Source organism: Oncorhynchus clarkii, chromosome 4, assembly GCF_045791955.1.
Source record: "Oncorhynchus clarkii lewisi isolate Uvic-CL-2024 chromosome 4, UVic_Ocla_1.0, whole genome shotgun sequence".
NCBI classification, from domain to species: domain Eukaryota; kingdom Metazoa; phylum Chordata; class Actinopteri; order Salmoniformes; family Salmonidae; genus Oncorhynchus; species Oncorhynchus clarkii.
Genome location: NC_092150.1, coordinates 73137866 through 73164215, shown reverse-complemented (window position 1 = coordinate 73164215; position 26350 = coordinate 73137866). Strand labels below are relative to the sequence as shown.

At 40.1% G+C, this 26350-nt stretch overlaps 2 protein-coding genes and 1 long non-coding RNA gene across 7 annotated transcripts in view; 1 reads left to right on the top strand and 2 right to left on the bottom strand.

The window, feature by feature from the left end:
• The window catches only part of LOC139407259 (ankyrin repeat and SOCS box protein 2-like), a 37509-nt gene extending 34638 nt beyond the window's left edge, over positions 1-2871 (bottom strand). For all 4 annotated transcript variants that reach the window (XR_011634082.1, XM_071150882.1, XM_071150884.1 and 1 more), the window contains exons 1-2: positions 2367-2871; positions 364-657 (exon numbers count right to left, since the gene is read on the bottom strand). Coding sequence is in view for 2 of the 4 variants with exons in the window: in XM_071150882.1 (XP_071006983.1) it covers positions 364-650 (287 nt within the window). In the remaining 2 variants the exon portion in view is untranslated. The remainder of the gene's footprint in view (positions 1-363; positions 658-2366) is intronic.
• On the top strand, positions 2581-14566 carry LOC139407261 (uncharacterized). Its single transcript, XR_011634084.1, has 3 exons — positions 2581-2675; positions 14046-14210; positions 14430-14566. It is a non-coding gene; the product is annotated as an uncharacterized lncRNA (long non-coding RNA).
• Positions 4629-24721, bottom strand: LOC139407260 (ankyrin repeat and SOCS box protein 2-like). Of its 2 annotated transcripts, XR_011634083.1 has the most exons (11): positions 24532-24657; positions 23052-23366; positions 22593-22762; positions 22292-22447; positions 16947-17192; positions 16462-16633; positions 15763-16360; positions 15507-15660; positions 8959-8998; positions 8752-8823; positions 4629-5939 (listed from the first exon to the last, which is right to left on the bottom strand). XR_011634083.1 is itself a non-coding variant. In XM_071150885.1 (9 exons), the coding sequence occupies exons 2-9, from the start codon at positions 23345-23347 to the stop codon at positions 5791-5793; spliced, it is 1941 nt and encodes a 646-aa protein (XP_071006986.1). In that variant the 5' UTR covers positions 23348-23366; positions 24532-24721; the 3' UTR covers positions 4629-5790. The 2 variants fall into 2 exon arrangements, 1 of the variants encoding a protein (XP_071006986.1); XM_071150885.1 differs by lacking the exons at positions 8752-8823; positions 8959-8998 and having other exon boundaries at positions 24532-24721.
• Between the last annotated feature and the right edge of the window lie 1629 nt (positions 24722-26350).

The following is a 26350-nucleotide window of genomic DNA, read 5'->3' as shown; positions in this document are numbered from 1 at the left end:
AACATTTTCCTTGACCATGTCTTGACTGGCAACATTTTTATTACGTTGTCCTTGTGCCATGTAGTAACTTGATAAGTAACAAGAACTTCGCTACACTCGCAATAACATCTGCTAACAATGTGAATGTGACCAACACAATTTCATTTGATTTGGAACTACTTTGTAGTGACCAGATAATTACTGCTGTACACTGTAACTACAGATATGCTATGTAATATGGACAGTTATAGTGCAGCATGCCATTATGCCATGAAATTGGAATTGTATGTAACTATCCATAGCCTACAACTTAATATAAATGGTGGCCCAAAACCAAAAGTGGATAATGAAAAAGAATGAAGGCTCTTTTCAGCTGGCACATACGCGTCAGTTGGGTTGGCAGTAGGCTGCCTATGTCTTGGTTCCTGCCTCGGTGTGTTTGGCCTGGTTGGGGATGGATTTGACCTATACTGGACTGTTCTTCTGCCTAGAGCTGTTGGGGTATTGCTGGCTTCACTGGGTGAAGTGGCATTGTGGGCATCACTGAGGCTGCGTTCGATAGCCAGCAGAATCAGCTCGTCATCTGACAGGTTGTTGTAGAGACTGTAGTCATCAAACCCCAGTTTGTGGCCCGGCGTGGGACCAGGGATAGATATGCTGGCAACTGCCATGTTGGATCTGGAGAGAAAAAGAGAGGATACAGTGTATCACTTATGTCTGATGCATTATGTCCACCATGTTGGATCTTGAGAGACCCATTCCTAATCAATATACACCAGGGGTGGCCAAGCCTGATCCGGGCGGGTGCTGTAACATCTTCCGTCTAGAGACCATGATTAAAGGGATAGTTCACTCAAATTACAAAATGACATATTGGTCTTGATTGTTCAGCTAAATTAATTTACTTTAAGATGATTTGGACTTGACGTACGAAAATGTTATTATCGGGGATATTGACTCGCATCGGTCTTGTTCCAGAAATGCAAAAAACGGATAACGTGTAGACATTGCCCATGTCTTTAAAAAAAAGTTACAAAGTATTACTGTATTACCGTGTCCATACTGCTTACAGTGTAGGACAATCAAATGTAATTGGGGTGAGATTTCCCTTTAATTTGGACTGGAACACACTACACCATCCCCCTAAGTCCAGTGTAGGACATATATTACATAGGGTGGTTCCCAATACCAATTTCTGCTGAAGGGGTTTTGACCTTTTCACTACTTTCCAAAAATCTAAAAGCATTGGATTGATGAAGGCATGGTCTAGGGAGTTTCCACCATATTTATTTCCCACTAGGCTTTTCCTTTCAAATCAGTGAAAGGAAGTGAACAAGTGCACACTTTGGTAGAAAGGAGAGATAATTAGGTTGGGTGAGGCTGGGATTATGTTAAGATTGGATATTGAAATTATGCTCCCCTTTCAAATAGTCTTCACATTTCACATTCAAATCATTAAAGTGAGTTGGAAATAACCAAGGGTTGGAACCGGTTCAGGGAACAGAACCGAAAACCGTTTTTTTGTTGTTGTGTGGAATAGAATCAGAACCACAAACGAAAGTGATCTAAACTGTTCCCGAAAATAATCGTTATTTTAAAAGTATGTAAACCGGTTAAAATCATTATTTTACATTATAGGCATTTCTTTCCTGTCCAACAAAAAAACACGACAAAGCGCCTATGCAAAGTCCTCACTCTGTCACTCAGAAACTTATTCCAGTGTCTGATTGCCTGCCACCTAAAAATCTTTGCCAGTGTCTGTGTGTAGGCAATCTGCCCTCCCCCTCGGAAGACTAGTTTAGTGGCCTACTGACGTTATAAGCGAGATTCAGAAATTAGGGAGATAAATTTTTCATTAGAAAATAATGGATTCAACTTTTAAATACTCCTTAAGGATACAATAGTTGTCACATTATCACAATTTATTAACTAGAAAAAAGTAAGACGTGTGTTTATTTTAATTATTGTGCTGCACTGCACACTAGCTAGCTGTTCCAACGTTAAGCCAACTTTCTGATGGTCTAAGACATTAAAAGTTCCTTCATATAAGCCGCTCCCATAAGTAGATATAATTCTGTGAGCATAATTCAGATGATACAAGTCATAACAACAAGATGCCCACCACTTCAAACCAAGCCTCCTCCACCCTCTCTCACTCTCTTTCAGTTGCATCTAGCACCCTACACTCATCTGTCCAATGCCTTTAAAAAGCTTGCCTGATCCATAGCAAGCTGCTCTATCCTCAGTGATTGGTGGAGTAATTTAATGTTGAGCTAAATGTAAAAACAATCTCAGAGGTTTAAAAAGGAACAGAAAGGTCCATGCAGGATTTTTTTACACAACAACAAAAGTTGCCAAATAACAATGTAAATAAAAATATGTCTTACCTTTCTCACAAGCTCTTACAGTTTTCCGAAGGCAAAAAGAGTGTCAAAGTTTCGCTCTCCGGTTAAACTCCCCCACTAAGACTTCTCCACTCCTCTGTCAGTAGATGTTTCTGAGACAGGGCTTCCGATCCAACCATCTGGAATATTTCTGGGAGCTTCACATGATATCCATAGGGTAGTGGGCCAACTTTTCCTCTCCCACCTTCATAGCTCAGAATACTCCTGAGAGGCAGCTGGCCTAGATAGCACTGGACAACAAAACAAATAGCTGGAACTCCTGGGAGTAACAGCGAGGAATCCCAAAACATGGTGAGTATCTTACCAATCAGAAAATGTGTTAATCATACAATATGTGTGTATATTACAATGACTGACTGTGTTCAATGGAAACTGTGAGTTGTCCCAAGTACAGTGTTCAGGCTTGTAATCCTCCTGTGCTAGGTCAGACTCTTGTTGTGTCTGTGTCAGGTTTGGTTGTGGCGAGTTGGTGTGCCTTGTTCCTTGTGTTGAGAGGTCTGGTATTGTGTTGTGTTACAATCAATGTAATGGAAAGAGGTGTTTATTGCGGATGCCTGTTTCTTATTTTTAGACAAACAAATCCATGGAAAAAGGGTCAAGTTTATTGACAAGGTTGACTTCTTCCCATTTTGTTGGCAGGTCAAGCTGCGTCATGTGTTTGTTTCATTTTGATCCGAGGGCACTTTGCATTTATTTTCGTATGAGGGCAAGGTCATAGATACCCCACAAGCTGTATTCCAGAATACCAGCCACTACAGTTACAGTCGTGTCATCAGTCTTTTAATACCACGTTGAGTGTAGAGCTTAGGGGTTTTGTCAATACTGACCTCTATACTAAGGTTAGGGGTTATTTCAGTTCTCGCCTAAGAAATTATTGTAATGAAGAACAAAGGCTGTTCACAATTTCTAGTTTTACCTACTGTATTCAAGTGGAAATATAAGTGTGAAAACGTGCATGCCTATTCTGAACATTATTTTGTAAATTACATCAAAATAGAAAACAACTAACTTGTCAGTTGCTGTTTACTTGAGTAAATGTACCTCTCCAATTAGATCTTGGATTAAAAGTTAACTTAATGTTAAGTGACAAAACAAATCTTACATAAACATTAATTCAACATTGTTATCTCTGTAACCAACATTTGCTAAAGCAATAATCCTGTCACACTGTTTAGATGGACAGTCTCAGAGTTTCTTCTTTGTCTACTATAACAATACTTTTGACCAGCTGAAGCAAGTCACACAATTTTTCTTCAGGCTAGCAGTAGCCAGTCATGCATTATTTGTTTGCCTATTTTGTTGATAATCAAATAGGAATTAATAAGTAAATAGTGCACTTTCAGCTGTGGGGATCATTTCTTTGACTTCTCGAATGCAAACACATTCAAACCGTTAATATCAAAGATCCACCATCATATTTTTCTGCTTATGCATCCTTATTTCTATGTCAAACTTCCCCTGTTGTGTGTGGTCAAAATTCCCCTTTCTAGTAGGGGTGTGCTGAGTACTCAGACAAAACGAGCATGGTAACGGAAATTGAGAATTTTTCGAATATGTTTACGGTACGACACATTTTTGTAATTATACTTGATCAGGATGAAGTCATTTTCAGCTGCCAGGATGCATCTCTCTGTCACTAAAACTGTGCTGCGCTGTGCAATCTAAATAACTAAATTGGCTAGTTTGGCTGTCTGTAAAGAAATGTATGTGGTGCGTGTTACGCTTCCTGTCACGATTGGATTTGAGCAAGCATCACTCCCCCTCCCTCTCATTTCCCCCAACGTCTTTGTCATTATGACCTGAGCTAAACCCATGCACATTTTTACAAAGCGACAGATCAGTCAAAAATTGAATGACAAATATATGGGGCAAGTGAACGACCTAAATCTGTGTCTGGAATAGGCAGGCAGCAGTAGCCAGCCATGCATTATATGCATTTCATTGATAATCGAATGGGACTAAGTGAGTAAATAGTGCACTTTCAGCTATCAGGATCATTTCTTTGACTTCTCGAATGCGAACACATCAAACCGTTCATATCAAAGATCCATCACCATATTTTTATGCTAATGTATCCTTTTTTCTATGCCAAACTTCCACTGTCCACTCAAAGAGCTACATTTTTATGTCATCTGACAATTTCTGCATCAACATAATGATGTGGCCAGTGCAATATTGCTTCTTGGAAGTACCATATCTTAACAACTTGACTGCTGACATGTATCAACAATGGACTAATGAATATCGCTTTCCTTTAAGACTTTATTTATACAGTGTTTGACATTGTATGGCTCTACTTCAAGCAAGTACTGATGATATCATTAGCATTACATGAGTCTGTCAATAAATCTGCAATATTCATAGAAAAATGAACTTTTTTTTACATTAAACACTGAAATAATTCCACCCACCTGTGGCAACAGACCTTTGTACACAATGCAGTACTGAAATCACTATATTCAATTATATAATGGATAGTTCTGGCCAAACAATCTGATTGCCTGAGAAGCATTCCAAGCTGTGGTTTATTTTCTGATACAGGCAACTTCACTGTACTTTAGTCAAATAAAATCTCACTGTGCAGGGTAAGCAATTAACTTAGTAATCAATAAGAGTCAGAGTTGCTATTGCTAACCAAACCCAAATGCCTTCAAGTACATACATTTACCCATCATTTACAATAGATTCATTCGAATGTTACTTCTGCCATTGTAATATCAAATCAAGCCTATTATGCAGTACACAACTGTGCAAAGAAACATTCCCCCTTCATCTCAACTGGCTTACAATATAAAAAACAATCACATTTATTGAAAACAAGTCACGGAATCTGTGGATTTAAGAGTCAACAAAACAAAAATAGAAAACAACTAATTTGTCAGTTGCTGTTTACTTGAGTAAACTTACCTATCCAATTAGATCTTGGATTAAAAGTTAACTTAATGTAAAGTGACAAAACAAATCTTACATAAACATTAATTCAACATTGTTATCTCTGTAACCAACATTTGCTAAAGCAATAATCCTGTCACACTGTTTAGATGGACAGTCTCAGAGTTTCTTCTTTGTCTACTATAACAATACTTTTGACCAGCTGAAGCAAGTCACACAATTTTTCTTCAGGCTAGCAGTAGCCAGTCATGCATTATTTGTTTGCCTATTTTGTTGGTAATCGAATAGGAATAAGTAAGTAAATAGTTACATTTACACATAATTTACAATATATTCATTCGAATGTTACTCCTGCCATTGTAATATCAAGTCAAGCCTATTATGCAGTACACAACTGTGCAAAGAAACATTCCCCCTTCATCTCAACTGGCTTACAATATGCAGAACAATCACATTTATTGAAAACAAGTCACGGAATTTGTGGACTTAGAGTCAACAAAACAAAAATAAATTCCTAGACATCCTGGAAATTTACCTTTTCATAGTTGAGGAACTTGATTAGTCTTGGTGGGAGCGGCAGGGTGTCGATGTGCCTCAGTCTGGGGATTCCAACCTGCTGATGGATCTTCAGTCTGCACAACTGCATCAGTGAATGTGGTGGCACTGAAAGTGCAAAGTTGCTTATTAACCAACATGAAAAAAACTATAGTACTGTAGTATCCCAGCAAACAGGGGACCATCTAAGGACATTTGGCTATGTTCTCAATTAATGTCCCTTTAAGAGTTTTGGCAAGATGTTATCCCACTGACGTTCTGAGAACGTTCTAGGAATATTAAAACATGACATTAACTTTGGGACACTAAGAACACGTTCAGCACAAGTTCCGGTTTGGTCGCAGTTCCCAGTAGGGAACGTTTCGAAAAGGTTCCTACTTGGTTCTGATAGGACGTTATCCATGGGCCATTCAATGACCACAAGGGGACGTTTCATGATGGTCAAGGGGATGTTGCATGATGGTCCCAAGGCTTCTCTTGGGACCTTTGTGTAGTTCCCTGAAAGTTACCAGGTCATCACTAAGGACCATTTCAGGACCTTTTCAGGATTTACATTTGACTAGTTATTAGGATGTTGCATGATGGTCCAAAGGGAACGTTCTCTGGGGGACCTTTGTGTAGTACCTTGTAAGTTACCAGGATTTCATTGAGGACCATGTTTGGACATTTGTAAGATGTTCTCAAGACATTTGTTTTACCAGTCGTCAGGACATCATGTGATGGTTCCAGGTGTCCCAATCCATTACAAGTAAAGTAATGAAATTGTATGGGGTTTTAAGGTAAGTGGTATGCTGTTCAGCTAAAATAGTAAAACAAATACTTAATCAATCAAAATATGTTCACATTTTACATGATCCCTTAGTACTGACTTTTCAATATCACCCCACCTGGGATTTCAACACGCAATCTCTTTACTGGGATACAGTTATATTTTTGCTGCACCACAAAGTCTGTAGTATTTGCGGTCAGAAGTCCAATACACATTCATGACCTATGATTAAAAACAAAAAAACAGTGTTTTAAGTGAGAAGTAGGCATTGGTCTGAAGCCTGAAAAATAAAGGAAGTTCACATGGACACCGCAATGCCTACTCCACCCATGCTCTACCAAGGTTTTCTAGCACACAGCTTTGGCGTACAACTGTAGCTATGCTGGTCTATTGTACTTCAAACTATGTGTAGGCAGGTTGCTTAGGATTTAAACTTATCAAGCAGCCTAATTCATACTCTTCGGTGGGATAATAGACTTTACTGTGTTCAGCTATTTAAATCCCCAATCTTCTGGTCTCCGGGTGGTAACGATAACCATTACGCTGCTAACCCTGTGGTAACCACGTAATCAGTATTGATAGAACGTCAATTTATCTTGCTTGGTTACATTTGTTTTGTCTAAAACAGTTGATGTTTATAAACGGTCTCATTTATACCTAACCAAGTTAGAAGTATGTCATATTATTTTCGCTGAGCACAGGTAGCACAAGCAAGCAATGAGATCCCACTAAGCAGTTACAGATGGTCAGTGCTATCTTGAATCCTAGACCTCTGTCCAGCTGTGTGGTCAGGTGCGGCAAAGAAGGACATAAGCAAATTACAGTTGGTCCAAAACAAAGCAGTACATATTGCTCTTAGATGTACATGGAGTGCGAATGTAAATGACCTGCATGTCAATCTCTCTGGGCTCAAAGTTGAGGAGAGATTGACTGCTTCACTATTGGTCTTTGTGTGAGGTGTTGGTGTGTTGAAGGTACCGAACTGTCTGTTCAAGCAGTTGGCACACAGTTCGGAAACTCATCGGTACAACAAAGACATGCAACCAGAGGTCTCTTCACGGTCTCCAGGTCCAGAACAGTGGCTGGGAAACACACAGCATTAAATAAATTCATGACTAAAGGGAACTCTCTACCACCCCAGGTAACTCAAGCTAGCAATAAAAACTGATTCAGAAAACTGAAAGAATACATTGCAACACGACGGGAACTGTGAATAGACACAGACATTTTTAAGCATTTTGTATTGTATTTTACATTGTATTATGTATGTGATACGTGGTTGGGATACGACAGGGATGACACAAGTTAGTTTACATTTACATATGTAAATACATATTTACATATTACATATTTTACATATTTTTTCCCTCCACTGTTTTTATCAAAACTATGTGGCTCAGTAGTATGTTGTTGGCTTTAGTAACCTATAATCAGTTGGAATACCAGGTTTGCATCTTACATCATGCTTCCCTTATGGCCTGAATCGATGTCATTATTTATGCTTAACAACCCCCTAGAGCCCATGTCCGCATCCCCGTGTAGATCAAATCATCATGATTTAAAAAAAATCGCCATAAAAATCTGTCAGTTGAAGATAGAGATATCTTTATTTTTTTGCATTGGATGCGTCTCAATCCACGTCATCCACGTTGTGTATAAACTACAGAGTCAGAGTATTTATCCCAAGACGAATGCAGTGTGATCACTGTAAAGCTTTTGGACATGTTTCAAGTGTTTGCAGAAGGGAGAAGCCGAAAGGTCCAAGTTGTGGAAAAGATAATGTCATGTGTTTTAAAAGTGATGAAAATGTGACGTCGCAATTGTAGTGAGAACCATAAAGCCACCTTTTTGGAATGCCCGACAACGGTAAAAGATAATGAGGTGGCCAAATTCAGGGCTGTCCAGAACATTTCATATAAAGCGGCTGTTTAAAGGGTTGAGGCTTTGAATGGTGCTCATGAAGAGTCCATTGTGGTGGATGGGCCTTCACTGCAGGCTGCAGGGGTTGCCTTTCACCATCAGGACCCAGGTATTTTAAAGGTTAATAAGGTGGACTTTGTGGCCTTTATAGCTATGGTGATTAATGGCACTGCCAAGGTGGAGAGAAGGTCCAGTAGAATAGACATCATTGTGGATGCGGCGGAGCGGTACCTGGGACTGAAAGATTTCTCGGAGGAGGAGTTGAATGGAGTATTGTCGCAAGCCGTACACCTCTCTCAGGACCTAGAGCCCGAGAAGGGAGATATGGAGATTTTAAGAAATTAAGAAGTGGGAGTTTTGATTTGTTTTTGTCAATTTACACATTTATTTGGGTGGAATCATTTAGTTTTCCCTATCATGTACGGATGTTATTTTTACCTTGTTTTTTCAACCCGTCCAGTTGGTGGCAGCCATACACCTTTTTGGGTTGTAGTCCGCCATAAAATCCACAGAAGAAGAAGAAGAAGAAGAAGAAGAAGAATGTCAAAACAAAAATTAGACAGTGCATATCAGAGCAAAAGACCAAGGAACTGTCCGAAGATCTCCAAGAGAGAATTGTGATGAGGAATATATCTGGGGAAGGGTATAACACCATTTACAGAGTTTTGAAAGTTTCCAAGAGCACAGTGGTCTGTCCGACCAAACAGAGCAAATGGGCAAGAAGGACCTTGATCAGGGAGGTGACCAAGAACTCAATGACCACCCTGACAGAACTACAGAGTTCCTTGGCTGAGATGGGAGAACCTGCCAGACAGACAACAGTCTCGACAGCACTGAATACAAATTTTGGCTTTATGGGAGAGTGGTGGAAGCCACTCCTGAAGAACAAGGCACATGGCAGCACGCCTGGAGTTTGCTAAAAGGCATGTGAAAGACTCTGAGAGCATTAGGCAAAAGAATATGTTGCTTGATGAGACAAAAATGTAACTCTTTGCCCTGAATGCAATATGGGGTATTGTGTGTAGATGGGTGAGAAAAAACATACATTGAATCCATGTTGAATTCAGGCTTAACAACAAAATGTGGAATAAGTCAAGGAGTATGCATACTTTCTGAAGGCTCTGCAGGCCTACTATGCTGTGTTATTATATGTCAAATGCAAATGAATTATTATGTGAACTTGCGAGACATCGATTCAGCTTTGATCTAACTTTACTAAACAGGGTTGGGTTAAGTGCAGAAGACCCATTTCGATTGAATGCATTCAGTTGTGCAACTGACAAGGTATCCCCTTTCCCTTTCCCTTACCATGGCGAGAAGTGTTCATCTTCTATTTGTAATAATAATTATAACTGATGAGTAGGACTATTAAGCGTAGGCAACAGATCTTGATGACTGTTATTTTAAGCAATTGAGTCCCTTTGTGGTGCTGAAAGGACAGCCCCAGGATTTTGCAACGGATGTGGTGCTGAAGGAAATCTGAAGGATAGCTCTGCCATTCAGCCAGTTCAGGAACAAAAAACAAGAATTTGCAGTATAGTCTTATAGGCCTATGACTACTACTACTATGACTACTACTAGCAATTTGTAGGGTGTAGCCTAATGTAAATACAAATACATAAGCACTTTAGTTGCGAGTAGGCATTTCATTGTATTGTGTAGCTTACACTTGCGTTGTATCATAAATAAACTCTGATTTGATTAGCTTGAACACATGATTACAAAATACTCTATTACAGAATAAAAGAAAACACAGGTGAAATATCTATTCATAGCATTTTTCATCTATGTAAATACATTCTATCAAATCAATTGACCAAGAAGTGAACATAAATCATTACTATGTAGAATTACAGGAAATTTGTTTTAAAACAGCCGTAAAATCCATCTTTTGGTGTGGTGTATTCATGCATCTTAGTAAACTAGAATCGTAATGCATTGTTACCTCCAACTTGCCCCAATTCACATTTCCACTTGCCCACTCTGACATACCAAGCTAGAACGGGCCCTGTGTCTCAACCAATAGCCAATGTAGGTTAATTATCCCAAGCAGGGCTACAGCAACTCCCAGAGAGGGTCAGGCTCCCTGGGCTTTGCAGTGGCCTCTCTGGTTTGGGTGACCTCAGAAGAACAGTGTCACTGTAACCAAGTGGTCACATATCATTCTGGACTCTTCTGCGCAAGACGGGGTCCATGGAGTTTTATGAACATCAAGGAGACACACAGTGAATTTGGATCCTAGATCTCATTGGTCTGATGATTAGTTTCATTTGGCTAAACCCCCTCTTACTCTGCCAAGCTGCAGGGTATGTACAATTAAAGGAGGCTGGTTGGAGGAGCTATAGTAGGATGGGCTCATTGTAATGGCTGGAATGGAATCAATGGAATGAAGTTAAACATGTGGTTTCCATATGTTTGACAGCAGTCCATTTCAGTCATTACAATGAGCCCATCCTCCTATCAATCAAATTTCAATCAAATGTATGTATAAAGCCCTTCTTACATCAGCGGATGTCACAAAGTGCGGTACAGAAACCCAGCCTAAAACTCCAAACAGCCAGCAATGCAGGTGTAGAAGCACGGTGGCTAGGAAAAACTCCCTAGAAAGGCCAGAACCTAGGAAGAAACCTAGAGAGGAACCAGGCTATGAGGGGTGGCCAGTCCTCTTCTGGCTGTGCCGGGTGGAGATTATAACAGAACATGGCCAAGATGTTCAAATGTTCATAGATGACCAGCAGGGTCAAATAATAATAATCCTATGGCTCCTCCCACCAGCCTCCACTTGTACAGTTAAGCAGTGGAATTACATCACATGCACATGTTCTCCCCTACTGTGAACAAAGTTCCTAAAGCCATTGATGGTGGAGGCACACAGAAGGGAGAAGCATTGGCACAAATTGAGAGGCTCTGGACAGCTCTCTCTGCAGGATGTTTGCCTGATATGTCAGGTGTATGTGGGCTTGGACTGTTCGTCAGTTGCACCTTTAAATGCTTGTGGTTTTGAACAGGTGGCTTCTTATGTTTTCATATTTGCATTGTAGTCATTTAGCAGACGTGCTTATCCAGAGCGACTTGCAGGAGAAATTAGGGTGGTGCCTTGCTCAAAGGCTCATCCATAGATTTTTATTTTTCATCTAGTCAGCTCGGGGGATTCAAACCAGCTACCCTTCGGTTACCAGTTCAATGCTCTTAACCACAAGGTTACCTGCCACCCAGGCTGGATAGGAACTGCTGGTTATCATTTTTCAATGTTCTGATTGGCCAAAGTGGTCAAGCCTATGACCGACCATTGCAGTACACACCTATAGTTCATCATTCTCGACACCACCATAGAGAAGACAGGGAAGAAACCACCATTTGCCTAGGGTGCTTTACATTACATAGGCTATTTATCGATTTTCATGGAAATTGTGGTAATTAAATAGAATGTATTTAGAATTTATCAGAATAAATGTTCCAGAAATAGTTTTACCAGCTCTGTGTAATCTCAAATTGAAAAAAAGTGAGGGTACACTGCTCCCCCACGCTTTGGAAGCACTACAATCCTGCTCCTCTTTCCTATATTAAGAGGCTTAAAAGCATATCATTCTGATATAATGCTTTCTTCATTGAGAATGTGTGCTAAGTTGAAATTTGGCCATAGACTCAATGACTGAAAAATACATATTTCAAAGTTGGTTTATAATGACAAGAATAACTAATAACAACCAACCCATTTTTTTAATGTCGGACCAATTATCTGCACGCATTTGTTGATTAATAATTAACCTCAGCTTGAATACCAACATCTACAGTAGCCTAGGTTTGTTCTCAACCACTTCTTATTCTTGTTACAGGCTGCCAGTTGTGTTGTTGAGCAACCAAGTTGCTGGGCCCGGTTTTAGACAGAACTCTGTTAAAAGTATGTTAGCATTGTTCAAAATGCAGCAAAATGGTACCTCCCCATTGGTTTTTATTGAGCACATGAGAGCGATAATACATTATACATTTCATCAAAACTGTTGCATCTACAAGCGTATTCAGTCGGAAAGTTGGCAAGTCTAATGGTCACTTTATGGACGAGGTAGTCTCGTTCTTATCTGACGCCCAGATGTTGAGCAAGAAATTACTTTTTTTTTCCTATTGCCAATGACCCTGTTAATAGGGATCGGCGTCCCGTCAACGGGGCAGTTGTAAATCATGCAGCGCCTTGTGTCAAGATCCTAGATTTGGGAGAAACAACAAATGTTGTGTCTTATATCGGCTGAAAGCTAAATTCTTGTTAATATAACTGGACTGTCCAATTTACAGTAGCTATTACTGTGAAAAAATGCCATGCTATTGTTTGAGGAGAGCTCCTAACAACAAAACACTTTTTTCACCGTGATAGGTTTGATAAATTCACTTCAAGGTGAAATGTGTACTTACATTCTGAAATCTTGCTCTGATTTATCATCCAAAGGGTCCCAGAGATAACATGAAGTGTCGTTTTGTTAGATAAAATCCCTTTTCATATCCTAAAAAGGTCCATATATCATGCATGATCGATATTGTATTTCCACTCGTTCAATTTGCAAAGAAAGGAATCTGTGAAAATCTCACCCTAAACGTTGTTTCAACCAGTCAAATCACGTTTGTATGTATTCCTCAGAGATCCTAGAACATAAAGAGACTTCACTATATCATTAGGGGTGTAGTATATCCTATAGGACACCATATTTGGTCAGAGAGCGACGCCTTCATGGCATGCCGATGACGTGGGCGGTCTTCACTTGAACGACTCTAACTTTGTCAAAAAAGCACCAATCGGTGCTAGCTAGATAGCCAATGAGCTGGGCTTTACGGGAGTGTCCGGAAACCATGTATCTGTCGTAAAATGTAGCTACTAACCTTGTACGACAACATGTCTTTTCATTTTGGACAAAAATTATTAGAATATTCAGAGTTATGAAGTTATAAAAATTGGTTGTTTTGCAAATGTTGAACTTATAATATGGCTACTAATACTGGAAAAGCTAAATCAAAGTCCAAGTATTCAGATTTGACGATATTCTTTCAGAAAAAATGTAATATGAATGCAAAGGTCTACTTCACGATTTGCCCAAATGTACCTGGGTGACTTCGCACTAAATGTCATGGAAAGCGCTCATACTTCAAGTTATCTGTCTGAAACTTTGCACATACACTGCTGCCATCTTGTGGACACCATTTCAAAGATGGTGGTAGAAAAGAAACGTTTGTTTTTTTCTTTGTATTATCTTCTACTATCTTCTATTATCTTCTGTTATATTCTCCTACATTCAATTCACATTTCCACAAACTTCAAAGTGTTTCCTTTCAAATAGTACCAAGAATATGTAAATCCTTGCTTTAGGGCCTGAGCTACTGGTAGTTAGATTTGGTGTGTCATTTTAGGCGAACATTGAAAAAATGGTGGCTATCCCTAAGACGTTTTAAAAATCTGGTATGTGGTTTTCTGTAATGGCCGAACAGCTCATGACAAGAGCTTTCTCATGCATCTCTGCACTTTTCTTTGGGACCATCAGGTGATGTCCTCGGAACAACCCTGGAACTAGACAAAAATCTCTAGGGGACCAAGACAGAAAGTCCTGACAGCATCCTAAAATCACCCATGGGAAGACATCCTTGGGACAAACCAGGATCTAGACAACATTTCTAGATGACCATGACACACTCAGATGTAGTGGAGGGTAAGCACACATAAATGCCATTTATGCACCTTATAATTTCTGCAATAGTGTTTACTCACCCTTTTATTTTGTAAATGAGCATTTACCCACTTATATTGCAATCACAGCATTGATCAAAACTCAGAATGCTTAAAATTGCCTGCATCTTTGTGACCGAATCGTAAACAGTTGTTTCTTCTTTATGTTTGCGTGCACCCCACGGATTTTCCTTGCTACCAGCACATTCACCACTATCTCAACCGGCTAACTCCGCCCACATGCAAGTTGCTGCACAGGCCGAGGGCCAGTAAGACGTGAAACAAACTACCCTAGCTCGGAGTCAGGCTCAGCAGACCAACAGCAAATGGCAACACAGGTAGGCAATTAGATGCCGTTGTTAGACTGGTGGGTTTGTGAGATGCCGGTCATAAAGCAATTTTGTTTTACGTCCGCGACTCCTGCCATATCCAATCATCCAATTTCATAATTATACAATCAACGTGACTTTGTTATTACCAATCTAAATACATAACAAAATAATGGTAATAATTTATTTGAATGGTAAACAAAATGAGAGAGAGAGAGAGAGAGAGAGAGAGAGAGAGAGAGAGAGAGAGAGAGAGAGAGAGAGAGAGAGAGAGAGAGAGAGAGAGAGAGAGAGAGAGAGAGAGAGGCGGACTGACCCGTTGATCTAGCTAACGTTAGCTAGCTACACGGTTGACACTGCAGCTAGCCAGTTAATCTAGTGGCAACATAATGTTTATTAGTTAGCTATTGCCACACACATCTGATTAATCAGAGTCGGTTCGCAGAGGCAATAGAAAATCTTTTGGAGAGACATATTAAGTGAATAATAATGTTTTGGTGGCAATCGGCTTTGAAATCAGCACATTTTGAGTTATGGTTTGCGTATTATCAGTACTAGGGGTAGTGATTTCATGTTCGCTTTAAGCTGGCAAGGAAAGTTAGTCTACAAAGCTGAAAGCTACCGGTATCTTCTTGCATTGTAAAGTGTTCTAGCCTGTATGGACATTGCTTTGCAAACAGGAGTGAACCGTTTAAATATTTCTACATGCCATGTTGCATCATTCAAGTGTGCAGTATGAATGGGGAGCTAACATGATGCTGCTCAGAATCCTAGTGCAGCCGAAGTGAAGCAGGCACGGTGCGCTCACGCTGTAACGGGTACATTGGCTTGTATGCTACAGTTTGACGGTCAACAAAAGTAACAAAAATTCTAGTACCATTTTTCATGTTCTAATATTGAGAACTGAAGTTTCGGTATATTGTGTAACTCTATGGTGTAAGCTCACTTACTTGCTTTCACCTTGATCCCTGCCCAGTCACTGTAGCTATCCAGGTTCTCGATCAGCCGGGAGCAGAGTTTCACATGGCCAACGTAATCCAGGAGCACATCTATGATGGGTCCTGCCCAGCGGCTAATTGTCGGATCGGAGATTGCCTCACAGAACTGAAAATGAAGGGTTCAAATTGGATTCAAAGAACAACCCGAGATGGAATTGGAAACTAATAGACCAGCAAACCATCTACATTGCACATAAACCCAACCTACCTGGACGCAAGTGTTGCGTCGAGCTTCGTCCTCATCAATAACGTAGCGCAAAGTTTCGCCAAAGATGCTGACCCTTCTTGAAATGTTCAGGGGTGGGTGTGGCTTGCTGCCATATGTGCAATCAAAACATGAAAGGGCATCACAGCCATTGGACATCAGATACTTCAGATAGTTCAGGATGTGCAGATACTTCATACCGAGCATGACCACTGCCGGGAAGGAGCAGGGGTGTGTGGGGATGGACGCATTCATGTTAGCTCCATGCTCCACCAGAGCGGTGATCATTTCCATGTAACCCTGCCTCACAGCGACAAGAAGAGGGTTGAACATATCAAGGTTGGGGTTAGCGCCTGCATCCAGAAGCATTTCAGCCGCCTCTAGGTTGCTGTTGGAGACAGCAAAGTAGAGTGCTGTGCTGCGATGGTCCTCATACATTTTGGATCGGTCTTCTGCGAGCTGGAAATTGACATCATAGCCTGCCTCGATAAGGATCTCTAGGATCCAGTCCCGGTTGTACTCGGCAGCCAGGTGGAGGGGACTGATGCCACTGCGTTGAACTTTGACCTTGCTGGTGGCAGGGATCAGCATGGACACAATGCTACAGAAGGGAAGCACAGGGATCAAATTGAAAGGGAAATGTTTGGCTTGAAGAGAAACCAATGCTTTAAATTAACCAATCAATCAATTAATTGCACTCACTCAAAATGTCCTTTCTGGACAGCAATATGAAGAGGCAGGAGGCCAGACTTAGTTGTTCGGTTAGCATCTGCTTTATGAGATAGAAGCAGTTCCACAACTTCCTTGTAACCATTCTTACTTGCCTCGTACAGAGGTGTTTCCCCCTTCCTTGCCTGGCAGTTTATATCAGCACCTACAATATACAAGAGCATACACAACATTTATACAATGTTGAAATGAAGGAAAACTGGCAACACCGCAACATCACCAGCAACAGATGGTCTGCATGCTTAATGGTTATTTTCAATTATATTCATGCCATTGTAAAGAACAGAATACTTTCTCCAAGATGTAGGAAACCCATCAACAAGGGTTTGGACATTAAAGTAGAGTTCAGGTTCAATATGTTATGAACTTGTTGTGCTTACGATCCCAGACTGCATCTTTAAAACAATCAATTAAAAATAATCTTGAAACTGGCATGTGAAAATTTGAAAACGACTCACCTTTTCTAATCAAGAAGTGCAACACGTCCACTCCCCCATTCTGTGTTGCCATATAGAAAGGTTCCATCCTGTAATTATTGACTGCATTAAGCTTGGCCCCGGCCTCCAACAACATCTGGCAAATTTCCACGTTAGCATGCCCGGCTGCTTCATGGAGAGGTGTCACACCCTGAACACAAGCCTTGTGTACTGAGGCTCCATACTTCAGGAGGTGGTCTACAATCTCCACATTGGGCTTCTCGCAAGCTGAAAACGCATTGTGACAAACAACACAGGTCATTTTTTGTTTGATATTGCTGTTTGTAAAACATAAGCTGATTGTGTAACAGTGGTGGACTTCACCAGTATGACCAGTAACCTAGCTTGAGACCTGGAGACTTGTCTTAGCCCCAAGAGCTAACACCTACAGATGTCAGATCTTAATATGACCCATTTCGTCACAGGAGGAAAATAATCCTGCAGCAGGAGGATTTTAGTGTATCATTCATATTTTTAACCACCGCCAGAGGGCAGCTGGAATCGGTGTTTGTAGGCTATACAATAAATTAGTCTGCAGGTCCACTGGGCATCAGTCAAGTAGCCTATATAGGCTGCGTTTCTCGTGTGAATTCTAATGTGGATTATAATAAATTGACAATATTTGTATGGGTAGATGTATTTTTCTTTTGGGAAAATATTTTTTTATATCAATTATTTTATTTTATGTTGAAGGCAACCAATAGTCAGACTAAATGTTTGGTTGTCTCAGTGCCTGTGTGGTCCAACAGGTACAGCCAGTGACCATGGCATACATATGTCAAAGTAGGCATGGGTCCAAATCTGGCCCACTGCTTGATGCCGCGAGAGAGATTAGCACAATATTGTTAGCGACCTGCAGCAGCCCCCAAACAATTAGTTCTCGAGTTCGAGTTTTGAGCAGAGGCAGGCTGAGTGTGTTTTGGTTGTACGAAAAGCTGTGTCCATCAAGTAACATTCAATAAATGAATAGCATTCGTTCTTGCACCATGTGATCAATTATCAGTTCTAAACATGTCTATTTCCTGTCGTGTACATGATAGACAGTTACTGGTTGGAGCACATGTAGCTGCTGAGCTGGAGGAGCACGTATTAATCCTGCTGTAGAATTCATTGCAGCCAGCAGACTAAAATGAACGAGTAACTTGGAAAAAATTCATTGTGACTCTTGTCAGTAAAAAGAGTCATTCAAAAAGTAAGAATTGTTTGCGAACTGCACATCACTAGTCTTCACTCCTGAGGATCTCTTGTTCTTTGGTTCTTAGCCAAATCAGCGATCAAAGATAAACTGCACTTTATTGACCTTCTGCCTTTGTAATATGACATATTTCTGGAGTAAGATAAGCATTTCGAAGATACACTATATACACAAAGTATGTGGACAAATTAGTGGATTCGGCTATTTCAGTCACACCCGTTGCTGACAGCTGTAAAAATCAAGTACACAGCCATACAATTTCCATGGACCAACATTGGCAGTAGAATGGCCTTACTGAAGAGCTCAGTGACTTGAAATGTGGCATCGTCATAGGATGCCCCCTTTCCAACAAGTCAGTTTGTCAAATTCCTGCCCTGCTAGAGATGCCCGAGTCAACTGTAAGTGCTGCTATTGTGATGTGAAATGTCTAGTAGCAACAACGGCTCAGCTGCAAAGTGGTAGGCCACACAAGCTCACAGAACAGGAGCACCTAAAAATTCTGTCCTCGGTTGCAACACTCACTACCGAGTTCCAAACTGCCTCTGGTAGCAACGTCAGCACAATAACTGTTTGTCAGGATCTTTATGAAATGGGTTTCCATGGCCAAGCAGCCACACACAAGCTTAAGATCAGATGCGCAATACCAAGTGTCGGCTGGAGTGGTGTAAAGTTCTCCGCCATTGGACTCTGCACCAGTGGAAATACACTGGAGTAATGAATCATACTTCACCATTTGGCGGTCCGACGGACAAATCTGGGTTTGGCGGATGTCATGAGAAAGCTACCTGCACCAATGCATAGTGCCAACTGTAACGTTTGGTGGAATAGAAATAATGGTTTGTGGCTGTTTTTCATGGTTCGGGCAAGGCCCTTTAGTTCCAGTGAAGGGAAATCTTAATGCTACAGCATGCAATGACATTCTAGATGATTCTGTGCTTCCAACTTTTTGGAAGTTTGAGGAAGGCCCTTTCCTGTTTCAGCATGACAATTCAGCCATGCACAAAGCGAAGTCCATACAGAAATGGTTTATCGAGATCGGTATGGAAGAACTTGACTGACCCTAACCGCAACCCTATCAAACACCTTTGGGATTAATTGAAAGCTGACTGTGAGCCATGCCTAATCGCCCAACATCAGTGCCCGACCTCACTAATACGTTTTTTGGCTGTATGAAAGCAAGTCCCCACAGCAATGTTCCAACGTCTAGTGGAAAGCCTTCCCAGAAGAGTGGAGGCTGTTATTGCAGGAAAGGGGTGACCAACTCCCATCTTAATGCCCATGATTTTGGAATGGATGTTCGACGATCACGTGTCCACATACTTTTGATCATGTACTGTATAATTCTGCTGTTGCAATTGTGTTTTGATGACAAGTGTAAATCAAATGTCTAGGTAGATAACTAGCTAGCTAGTTAGCTTTGACTAATCCAGAATGTCACATAAAAAGTTACACATTTGGGGCCTCCTGAGTAGCGCAGTGGCCTAAGACTCTGCATCACAGTGCTTGCTGTGTCACTAGAGATCCTGGTTTGAGTCCAGGCTCTGTCGCAACTGGCCATGACTGGGAGACCCATGGGGTGACACACAGTTGGCCCTGCGTTGTCTGGCTTAGGGGAGGGTTTTCCCGGCAAGGATATCCTTGTCCAGTCACCCTGTAGCTTGCTGAGCGCAGTGGCACACGGTTGTAAGGTGTTTCCTCTGACATATTGGTGTGGCTGACTTCCGGGTTTAGCAGGCATTGTGTCAAGAAGCAGTGCGGCTTTGTTGGGTTGTGTTTCAGAGGACGCACGGCTCTAGACCTTCACCTCTCCAGAGTCCGTACGGGAGTTGCAGCGAGGGGACAAGACTACTACCAACTGGGGAGAAAAAGTAGTTAAAATAAGTTAAATCTTCTGTTTTTAGCTCCCCATATGATCTATATTTGTCAGCCAACTTGTCTGTGGCGTAAAGAGTGAACAGATTAATCAGATGTGTGTGGCAATAGCGAACTAATTAGTTTGGCAATAAACATTAGGTTGCCACTAGGTAAGCTGGCTAAGCTAGCTAGCTGCAGACTCAACCATGTAGCTAGCTAAAGTTAGCTAGATCAGCGGGTCAGTCCAATGCAGCATCCTCCTATGCATTGCACTCTCTCTCTTTATGTCTGTCTCTCTGTCTGTCTCTCTGTCTGTCTGTCTGTCTGTCTGTCTGTCTGTCTGTCTGTCTGTCTGTCTGTCTGTCTGTCTGTCTGTGCCTAAATGTCATCTCAGTAAGCTTTTTGTGCCATGTATTAGAAATCACAGTTTTTTGTGTATGTGTGTGTTTTTATTTACAGCTTGTCCCTGTAATACCCTTCAAAAAAGGAGAGGTTCAGAAGAGAAGGAGGATGGAGGGTAAAACCGGTTTTGTCTAGAAGGGATACAGCTTTTGTCAAATGTACTTTTCATAGCAAGTTGGGAGAATGAATGTAGCAAGTTATGATCTTAAGCTTAGAAAAAGGTTTAGGGTTTGCTGAAATGCAAAAATACACTTTTTATTTCAATTTGACAAACTCTGTATCCCGTCTAGACATGACCGGTAAATGACCTTGGCAGGAAAAAGATGATTGAGTTGACTATCACAATTGATATCTGTACTTTTGGATTATTTATGTTATGTTCCCCAGCAAGAAAACCAAATAATGTCGCTTACCAAATTATTCTAACCTGAACATACAGTGGTTCTTTCTTTTGAGCTTTTGTCGCGACCGTTTGTGGTAGATGGTGGCAGATTGTAGTAAATTGCGTCGTTCTGGCAACAATGGCTGACACTTAAATAACCTGCCATAGAATTCTGAAGTCACATGATGATGTGGTGTGTGAACCTCCCGCTACGACTTGGGAAACCATGCAGTTTCTTAGGCTACAAATGAAGCAAATAATGATTCACTTCACAGGGTGGTGAAAGTGCATGGCGATGAGCTTGATTCTCATTTCCAATAAATATCGAGGGTCTTATTCTGGTGACATGATGATCGATGCTTGACTGCCGTTTGACAATTGAAAATATTCTCGCTCTTATCCATAATAATCTCATCATGTACGATAGATTAGATTACCGGCACTGTATTTGCCAGCGGTTAACTAGAGCTCAAGTGTCAAGAACAGAGTAGGCACATTTGCTATTTAACGCAACAGTTTGTAGAAAAACTATAGGTCGAGTTGAAAATGTAATGTAAACACATTGAACTTGAGATTTTTATTCGGAAGATGAAAACTTAAGTGAAAAAGTACATTTTGTGTGCACTTTGTCATCACGCACATGTCCGTTTGGTGGAAACAAACCACTGGTGGGAAATGTGCATATTTTCTCCATGCGGATATTTTCATGAAACTGTCGCCAATAGGATGGAAACCTTGCTATAGAAGTAAAGTATTTACCTGGCACTTTGTTTACATGGAAACCAATCTTAGTATAGCCTACCCTACTGACTATTATTATTTTATTATTCATGTTATCCATAAGTGTCTGGTATGGTTATTTCTTATCAAGATCTGGGGTAAATTAACCCTGAAATGTGTAACTACATCAAGTCATCGTTGGATTGCATCATTAGTACCAGAAGAGCTTGGGCCGGAATCGAATCCTTGGGATACACTAGACACACTAAGTTAAAGCCTAGTGGAGAACAATATCCACTGTTGGAAAAATTCCCAATTGTCATACTTGAGTCAAAGTAAAGATACCTTAATAGAAAATGACTCAAGTAAAAGTGAAAGTCACCCAGTGAAATATTACTTTAGCAAAAGTATTTGGTTTTAAATATACTTATGTATCAAAAGTAAAAGTAAAGGTAGAAATAATTTCAAATTCCTTATATGAAGCAAAACAGACGGCACCATTTTCTTGTTTTTTAAATTACGGATAGGCAGAGGCACAGTCCGCCAGATCAGGTAGTAGGGATGACCAGGGATGTTCTCTTGATAAGTGCGTGAATTTGACCATTTACCTGTCCTGCTAAGCATTCAAAATGTAAGAAGTACTTTTGGGTGAGAAGAGAACTACTTCTTTTTAGCCACTAGCGAGGCTCATTTGAATTTCCTGATGCATCAGGAAAATTCTCCTTGACAAAAGAGTGATCAAGTTAAGATCTAACATCTGTAGGATTTGTTTACCTTTGAAGAGTGGTGTTTCTCCATTCTCATTGGCAATGTCTGGATTGGCACCTCTGTCCAGAAGGCACTCAACACAGTTCACTTGGTGAAAGGCGGCAGCCAAAAGAAGTGGGGTCTGATTGTAACTACCACATGTGTTCACCATACCAGGATGGGCTATAGGAACGACAACAAAACTTTGTGACCCAAGAAAATGAAAAATAATCAGCATGTACTAATAAAGGATCTGCCTGAGATTCAAGACTTGTGTGTATAAAATAGAAACCATTCTCAATCACACTTGTCTTTATTTCACTCTCACCTCTTAATATAATCTTGAGGCATTCTATTTGACCGTAATATGCAGCTTCGTGGAGAGAAATCCATCCTCCCTCATTTGGTACCAAGAGACTCATTGGGTTGCATTTCACTATCTCTTTCAGAGCCTTTAAATCCCCATTCTTGATCACATTCACCAGGGGTCTTGCATCTCTAAAGCATAGACAAAGAGCAAAGGGAAATTTGTCATTCAGTTTAGTGTCATTGTGGATCTTGCTAAACATTAGCAGCATCAGGACACACATTTGAGGAACACCCTTATTACTGCTGTCCCTGTTAGGGAAATGTATCAATACTCAGCATCGGATTTCTATGTTGGGCATTTTGGAATTATAATACACCTGTGCACCAACTTAATGCTCATCAAAATAATAATTGTTTTCACACTCATTCTTTCTGGAATACATACTGTCAAAATAAGTTAAAGGGTTGACAGACTCACACAATAGGGTCTGCTGATGGAGGGTTTGCAGGTGATGGGTTTGGATGTGGGTTGGCTGGGTTTGGATTGGCTCGGGGAAAGTCATACATGTGCCTTGTTGCAGAGGGGAGCCTGACACGGGTCGTAAATTGGTTTGGCTGGTAATTGGGTTGTCGATCCACAGATTGTGATGATTGAATTGACCCAATAGAGTTGTTGTCCTCAATGAGGCTGCGATCGATGGCCAGCTTCATCAGCTCCTCATCTGACAGGACACTGTAAAGACTGTAGTCATCAAAACATGTAGGGGTGACCATTGCTCCAGATATGGTCGATCTGGTTGCAAGGATACAAAAGTCACAACAATGAAACTCACTAAGATGTAACTGCATTTTTAAAAATGCATTCAGTACGTAACCAAGATCACCAACAGCATGTGCACGTCAAAGTAAAATAGCTAAAAATTGAAAAAAATACATATTTTATATGAAAACCAATGTATGACTTCAGTCAAAACTAGAGATCATTAAAGATTCAGATTTTATTGGCGCCATATTTAAGTAATAGCATACATTTCAGCTTCAATGTTGGTATCAATTGCCAATTTTTTTTAATTAGCCTGTAATACTCATGTAACTTGAGTGTGTCAACAAGATGCGAAAGACTGCACAAGTAGTTGCTGAAATTTGCTGCACATGTACTAATGTCAAAGAGGTCATTCAAGACAACTTTGAGTTCAAATATTGTGTATACATTTTTTTTTGCCAAGTCAGTGTTGTGGGCATGTAGTGTATTGTTTTAGTCTAGGACTAACACACCTTTATTCTACTTGCCACCAATCTTGATAAGTGTTAATGCTGGGATATAACATAAATATGCACATCATAGAACCCATTTCAAACAGACAGTGGGAACTGAAGTCAAAAGCTTAAGGGAGAGCAAAATGCATATTTCTTTAAATTGATTTGAAGCTTTACATCATTTGTTTACAAAGTCTCCTATGGCAACATAAACATAAACAATGGAGCGGTATATCTTTAGTTTTTGGTTATGATAACGTAACATACATTAGCTGTACCAATCTCATTATATCATATTCCTACATCAAATTCCATTCATAAATGGAAATTACAGAAAATCTTAGACTGTAATGTCGATTGCAAACCACATGGTTAGGGTTAGGGTTAATTCATGACATTTCTTGATGTAATTTCTTTGCAGCAACTATACCAGTATCCAATTTTAAAAAGTAATTCAACCATTTCTTTCAATGAAGTCATTGTTTTCTAGACCATTGTTTTAAGAGAGTGCAGTTATAAGATACATCTGAGCAATAACTTACTAGCTGGTTACCAGAGTAATTTTGCTGAAGGAAACTTAGTGTAAATTGCAATTAATGAAAATATGCATGCATTAAGTCCTTATACAGCTTAGTAAAACATGGTTATTAGCATTAGTCAAGTTTAAAATAAAATAAAACGTACAGACATGCTGTCACTACCTTTTAGAGTCGGCAGTGTGCAGTCCAAACACTACAACTGTAGACCAGTAGTTGTTAGATTGTAGTTATCGAGAGGTGATGAGGATTTGAAAAAGTATTTTACTCTGAGTGGTCCACCATGTGGATGAAGAAAAAGCAGCAGCTCCAATGTTCATGATATATTCCAAAGTGGGTCTTGATTTCATGTTTTGGCAAGCTGACCTATGACCACAAAGTTTGTTTGCATGTGTTGCTCAGAATAGGGATGCCCTTCTTCAGATATGGCATGGTTTATGCTGACAGCTAAGTTCCTAGATGGGGGTGGGGGAGTGTGTGTGTTTGGGGGTATTATTTAGGTTATACCAAGGATATATCTAAAAACAACATTATTAAATAATATTTGTCACATGTTTTTAGCAGATGTTATTGCGGGTGTAGCGAAGTGCTTGTGTTTCTAGCTCTAACAGTGCAGCAATATCTAACAAGTAATATCTAACAATACACACAATCTAAAGTAAAGGAATGGAATTAAGAATATATATTTAGATATTTGATTTAACATTTTAGGACCCTTGTAGGTATAATATATATATATATATTTGATGAAACATTGAATTTGGCCTTACTACTATTAGCTCATAGAAACGCATTGAATAACACATTACTACATGGCAAAACAGATAGTCAAAAATAACTTAAAATGAATTATGTTTTGAAGTGTCTGTCATATATCTGAGAGATATAAGAAAGCTCAGGAATTAGTAAAAAAAAATACCCATAACACTTTTTTGGCCACAAAACTACTTCAATACGTCCATTCATTTTTAAACCAGTGTCGGGCTACCTTTGTACGTGTTTGTGAAAGTCTCAGAAGGTGGGGTCATATTAGTTTGTAGCCCAAACCATCCATATGCTACAGACAGAAGTTGGCACAACGGAGTTACCGACTTTAGACAAGTCCCGTGAAGATGTGGGGCTCGTTGAGCAAAAAGGAGTCTCTGTTCGTGAGAGTCCCAGCTTTCCATAGTGGGTACTCAAGATGTACTCAATATGTACTGTACAGTACAATACAGCAACCTTGTCTGGACCTATCTCCACAAATGTGATTATGTGCATAAGTTTATGTTTTGTTTGCCAAGCTGTAGTCTATTCAGTTCCCTCACATTATACTGCATGTGCGCTCAGAAAAAGTGGAGCCCAAAGTTCAGCAAAGAGTTTTCCCTTCCCTTTTACAGTAAGTGGCATACATTTAAAAGAAAGTCCATCTGTTAGCTTAGTAGAATCCCCCTCCCCACAAAGACTTAGACTCTTAGGAGCAAAAAAATGAGAAAATTAATGTAATGGCTATAATCAAAGTGTTTATTTTCATAGATGCTTTCATTTCAGCGCATCTAATTGATAGGTGAGAATTGTCTGTTAATTGAATGATTAGAATATCCCACCCTGAAACATATAATTGTATGGAATTGATTAGAATGTATAAAATCATAATCAATAAATGTGTAGTCCAAGTCAGAATTAGGGTAAAATGATATGTCTTTATGATATTTTAAACACAGACTGCCTGAGCTTGGTGCCGACCTGACTAGAGATTGGGAGAGAACAGGGAGTATGTGTCAAGAACAAGGTCACAAAGCTCTGGCGGCTGGGTAGCAGGACATGTGTCAAACATGTCTGTTTGTGTGTGTGTGCGTATGTCTGTGTGAATGTGTGGGCGTGAGAAGTCAGTATAAAATGAATTGTTTTGTATTCTTGACTTTAGAACGTTCTCTGAATAAACTGTACTAACCTTTTGTATAAGCTGAGTCGTTGACTAATTATTATTATACCCATGGTCTTA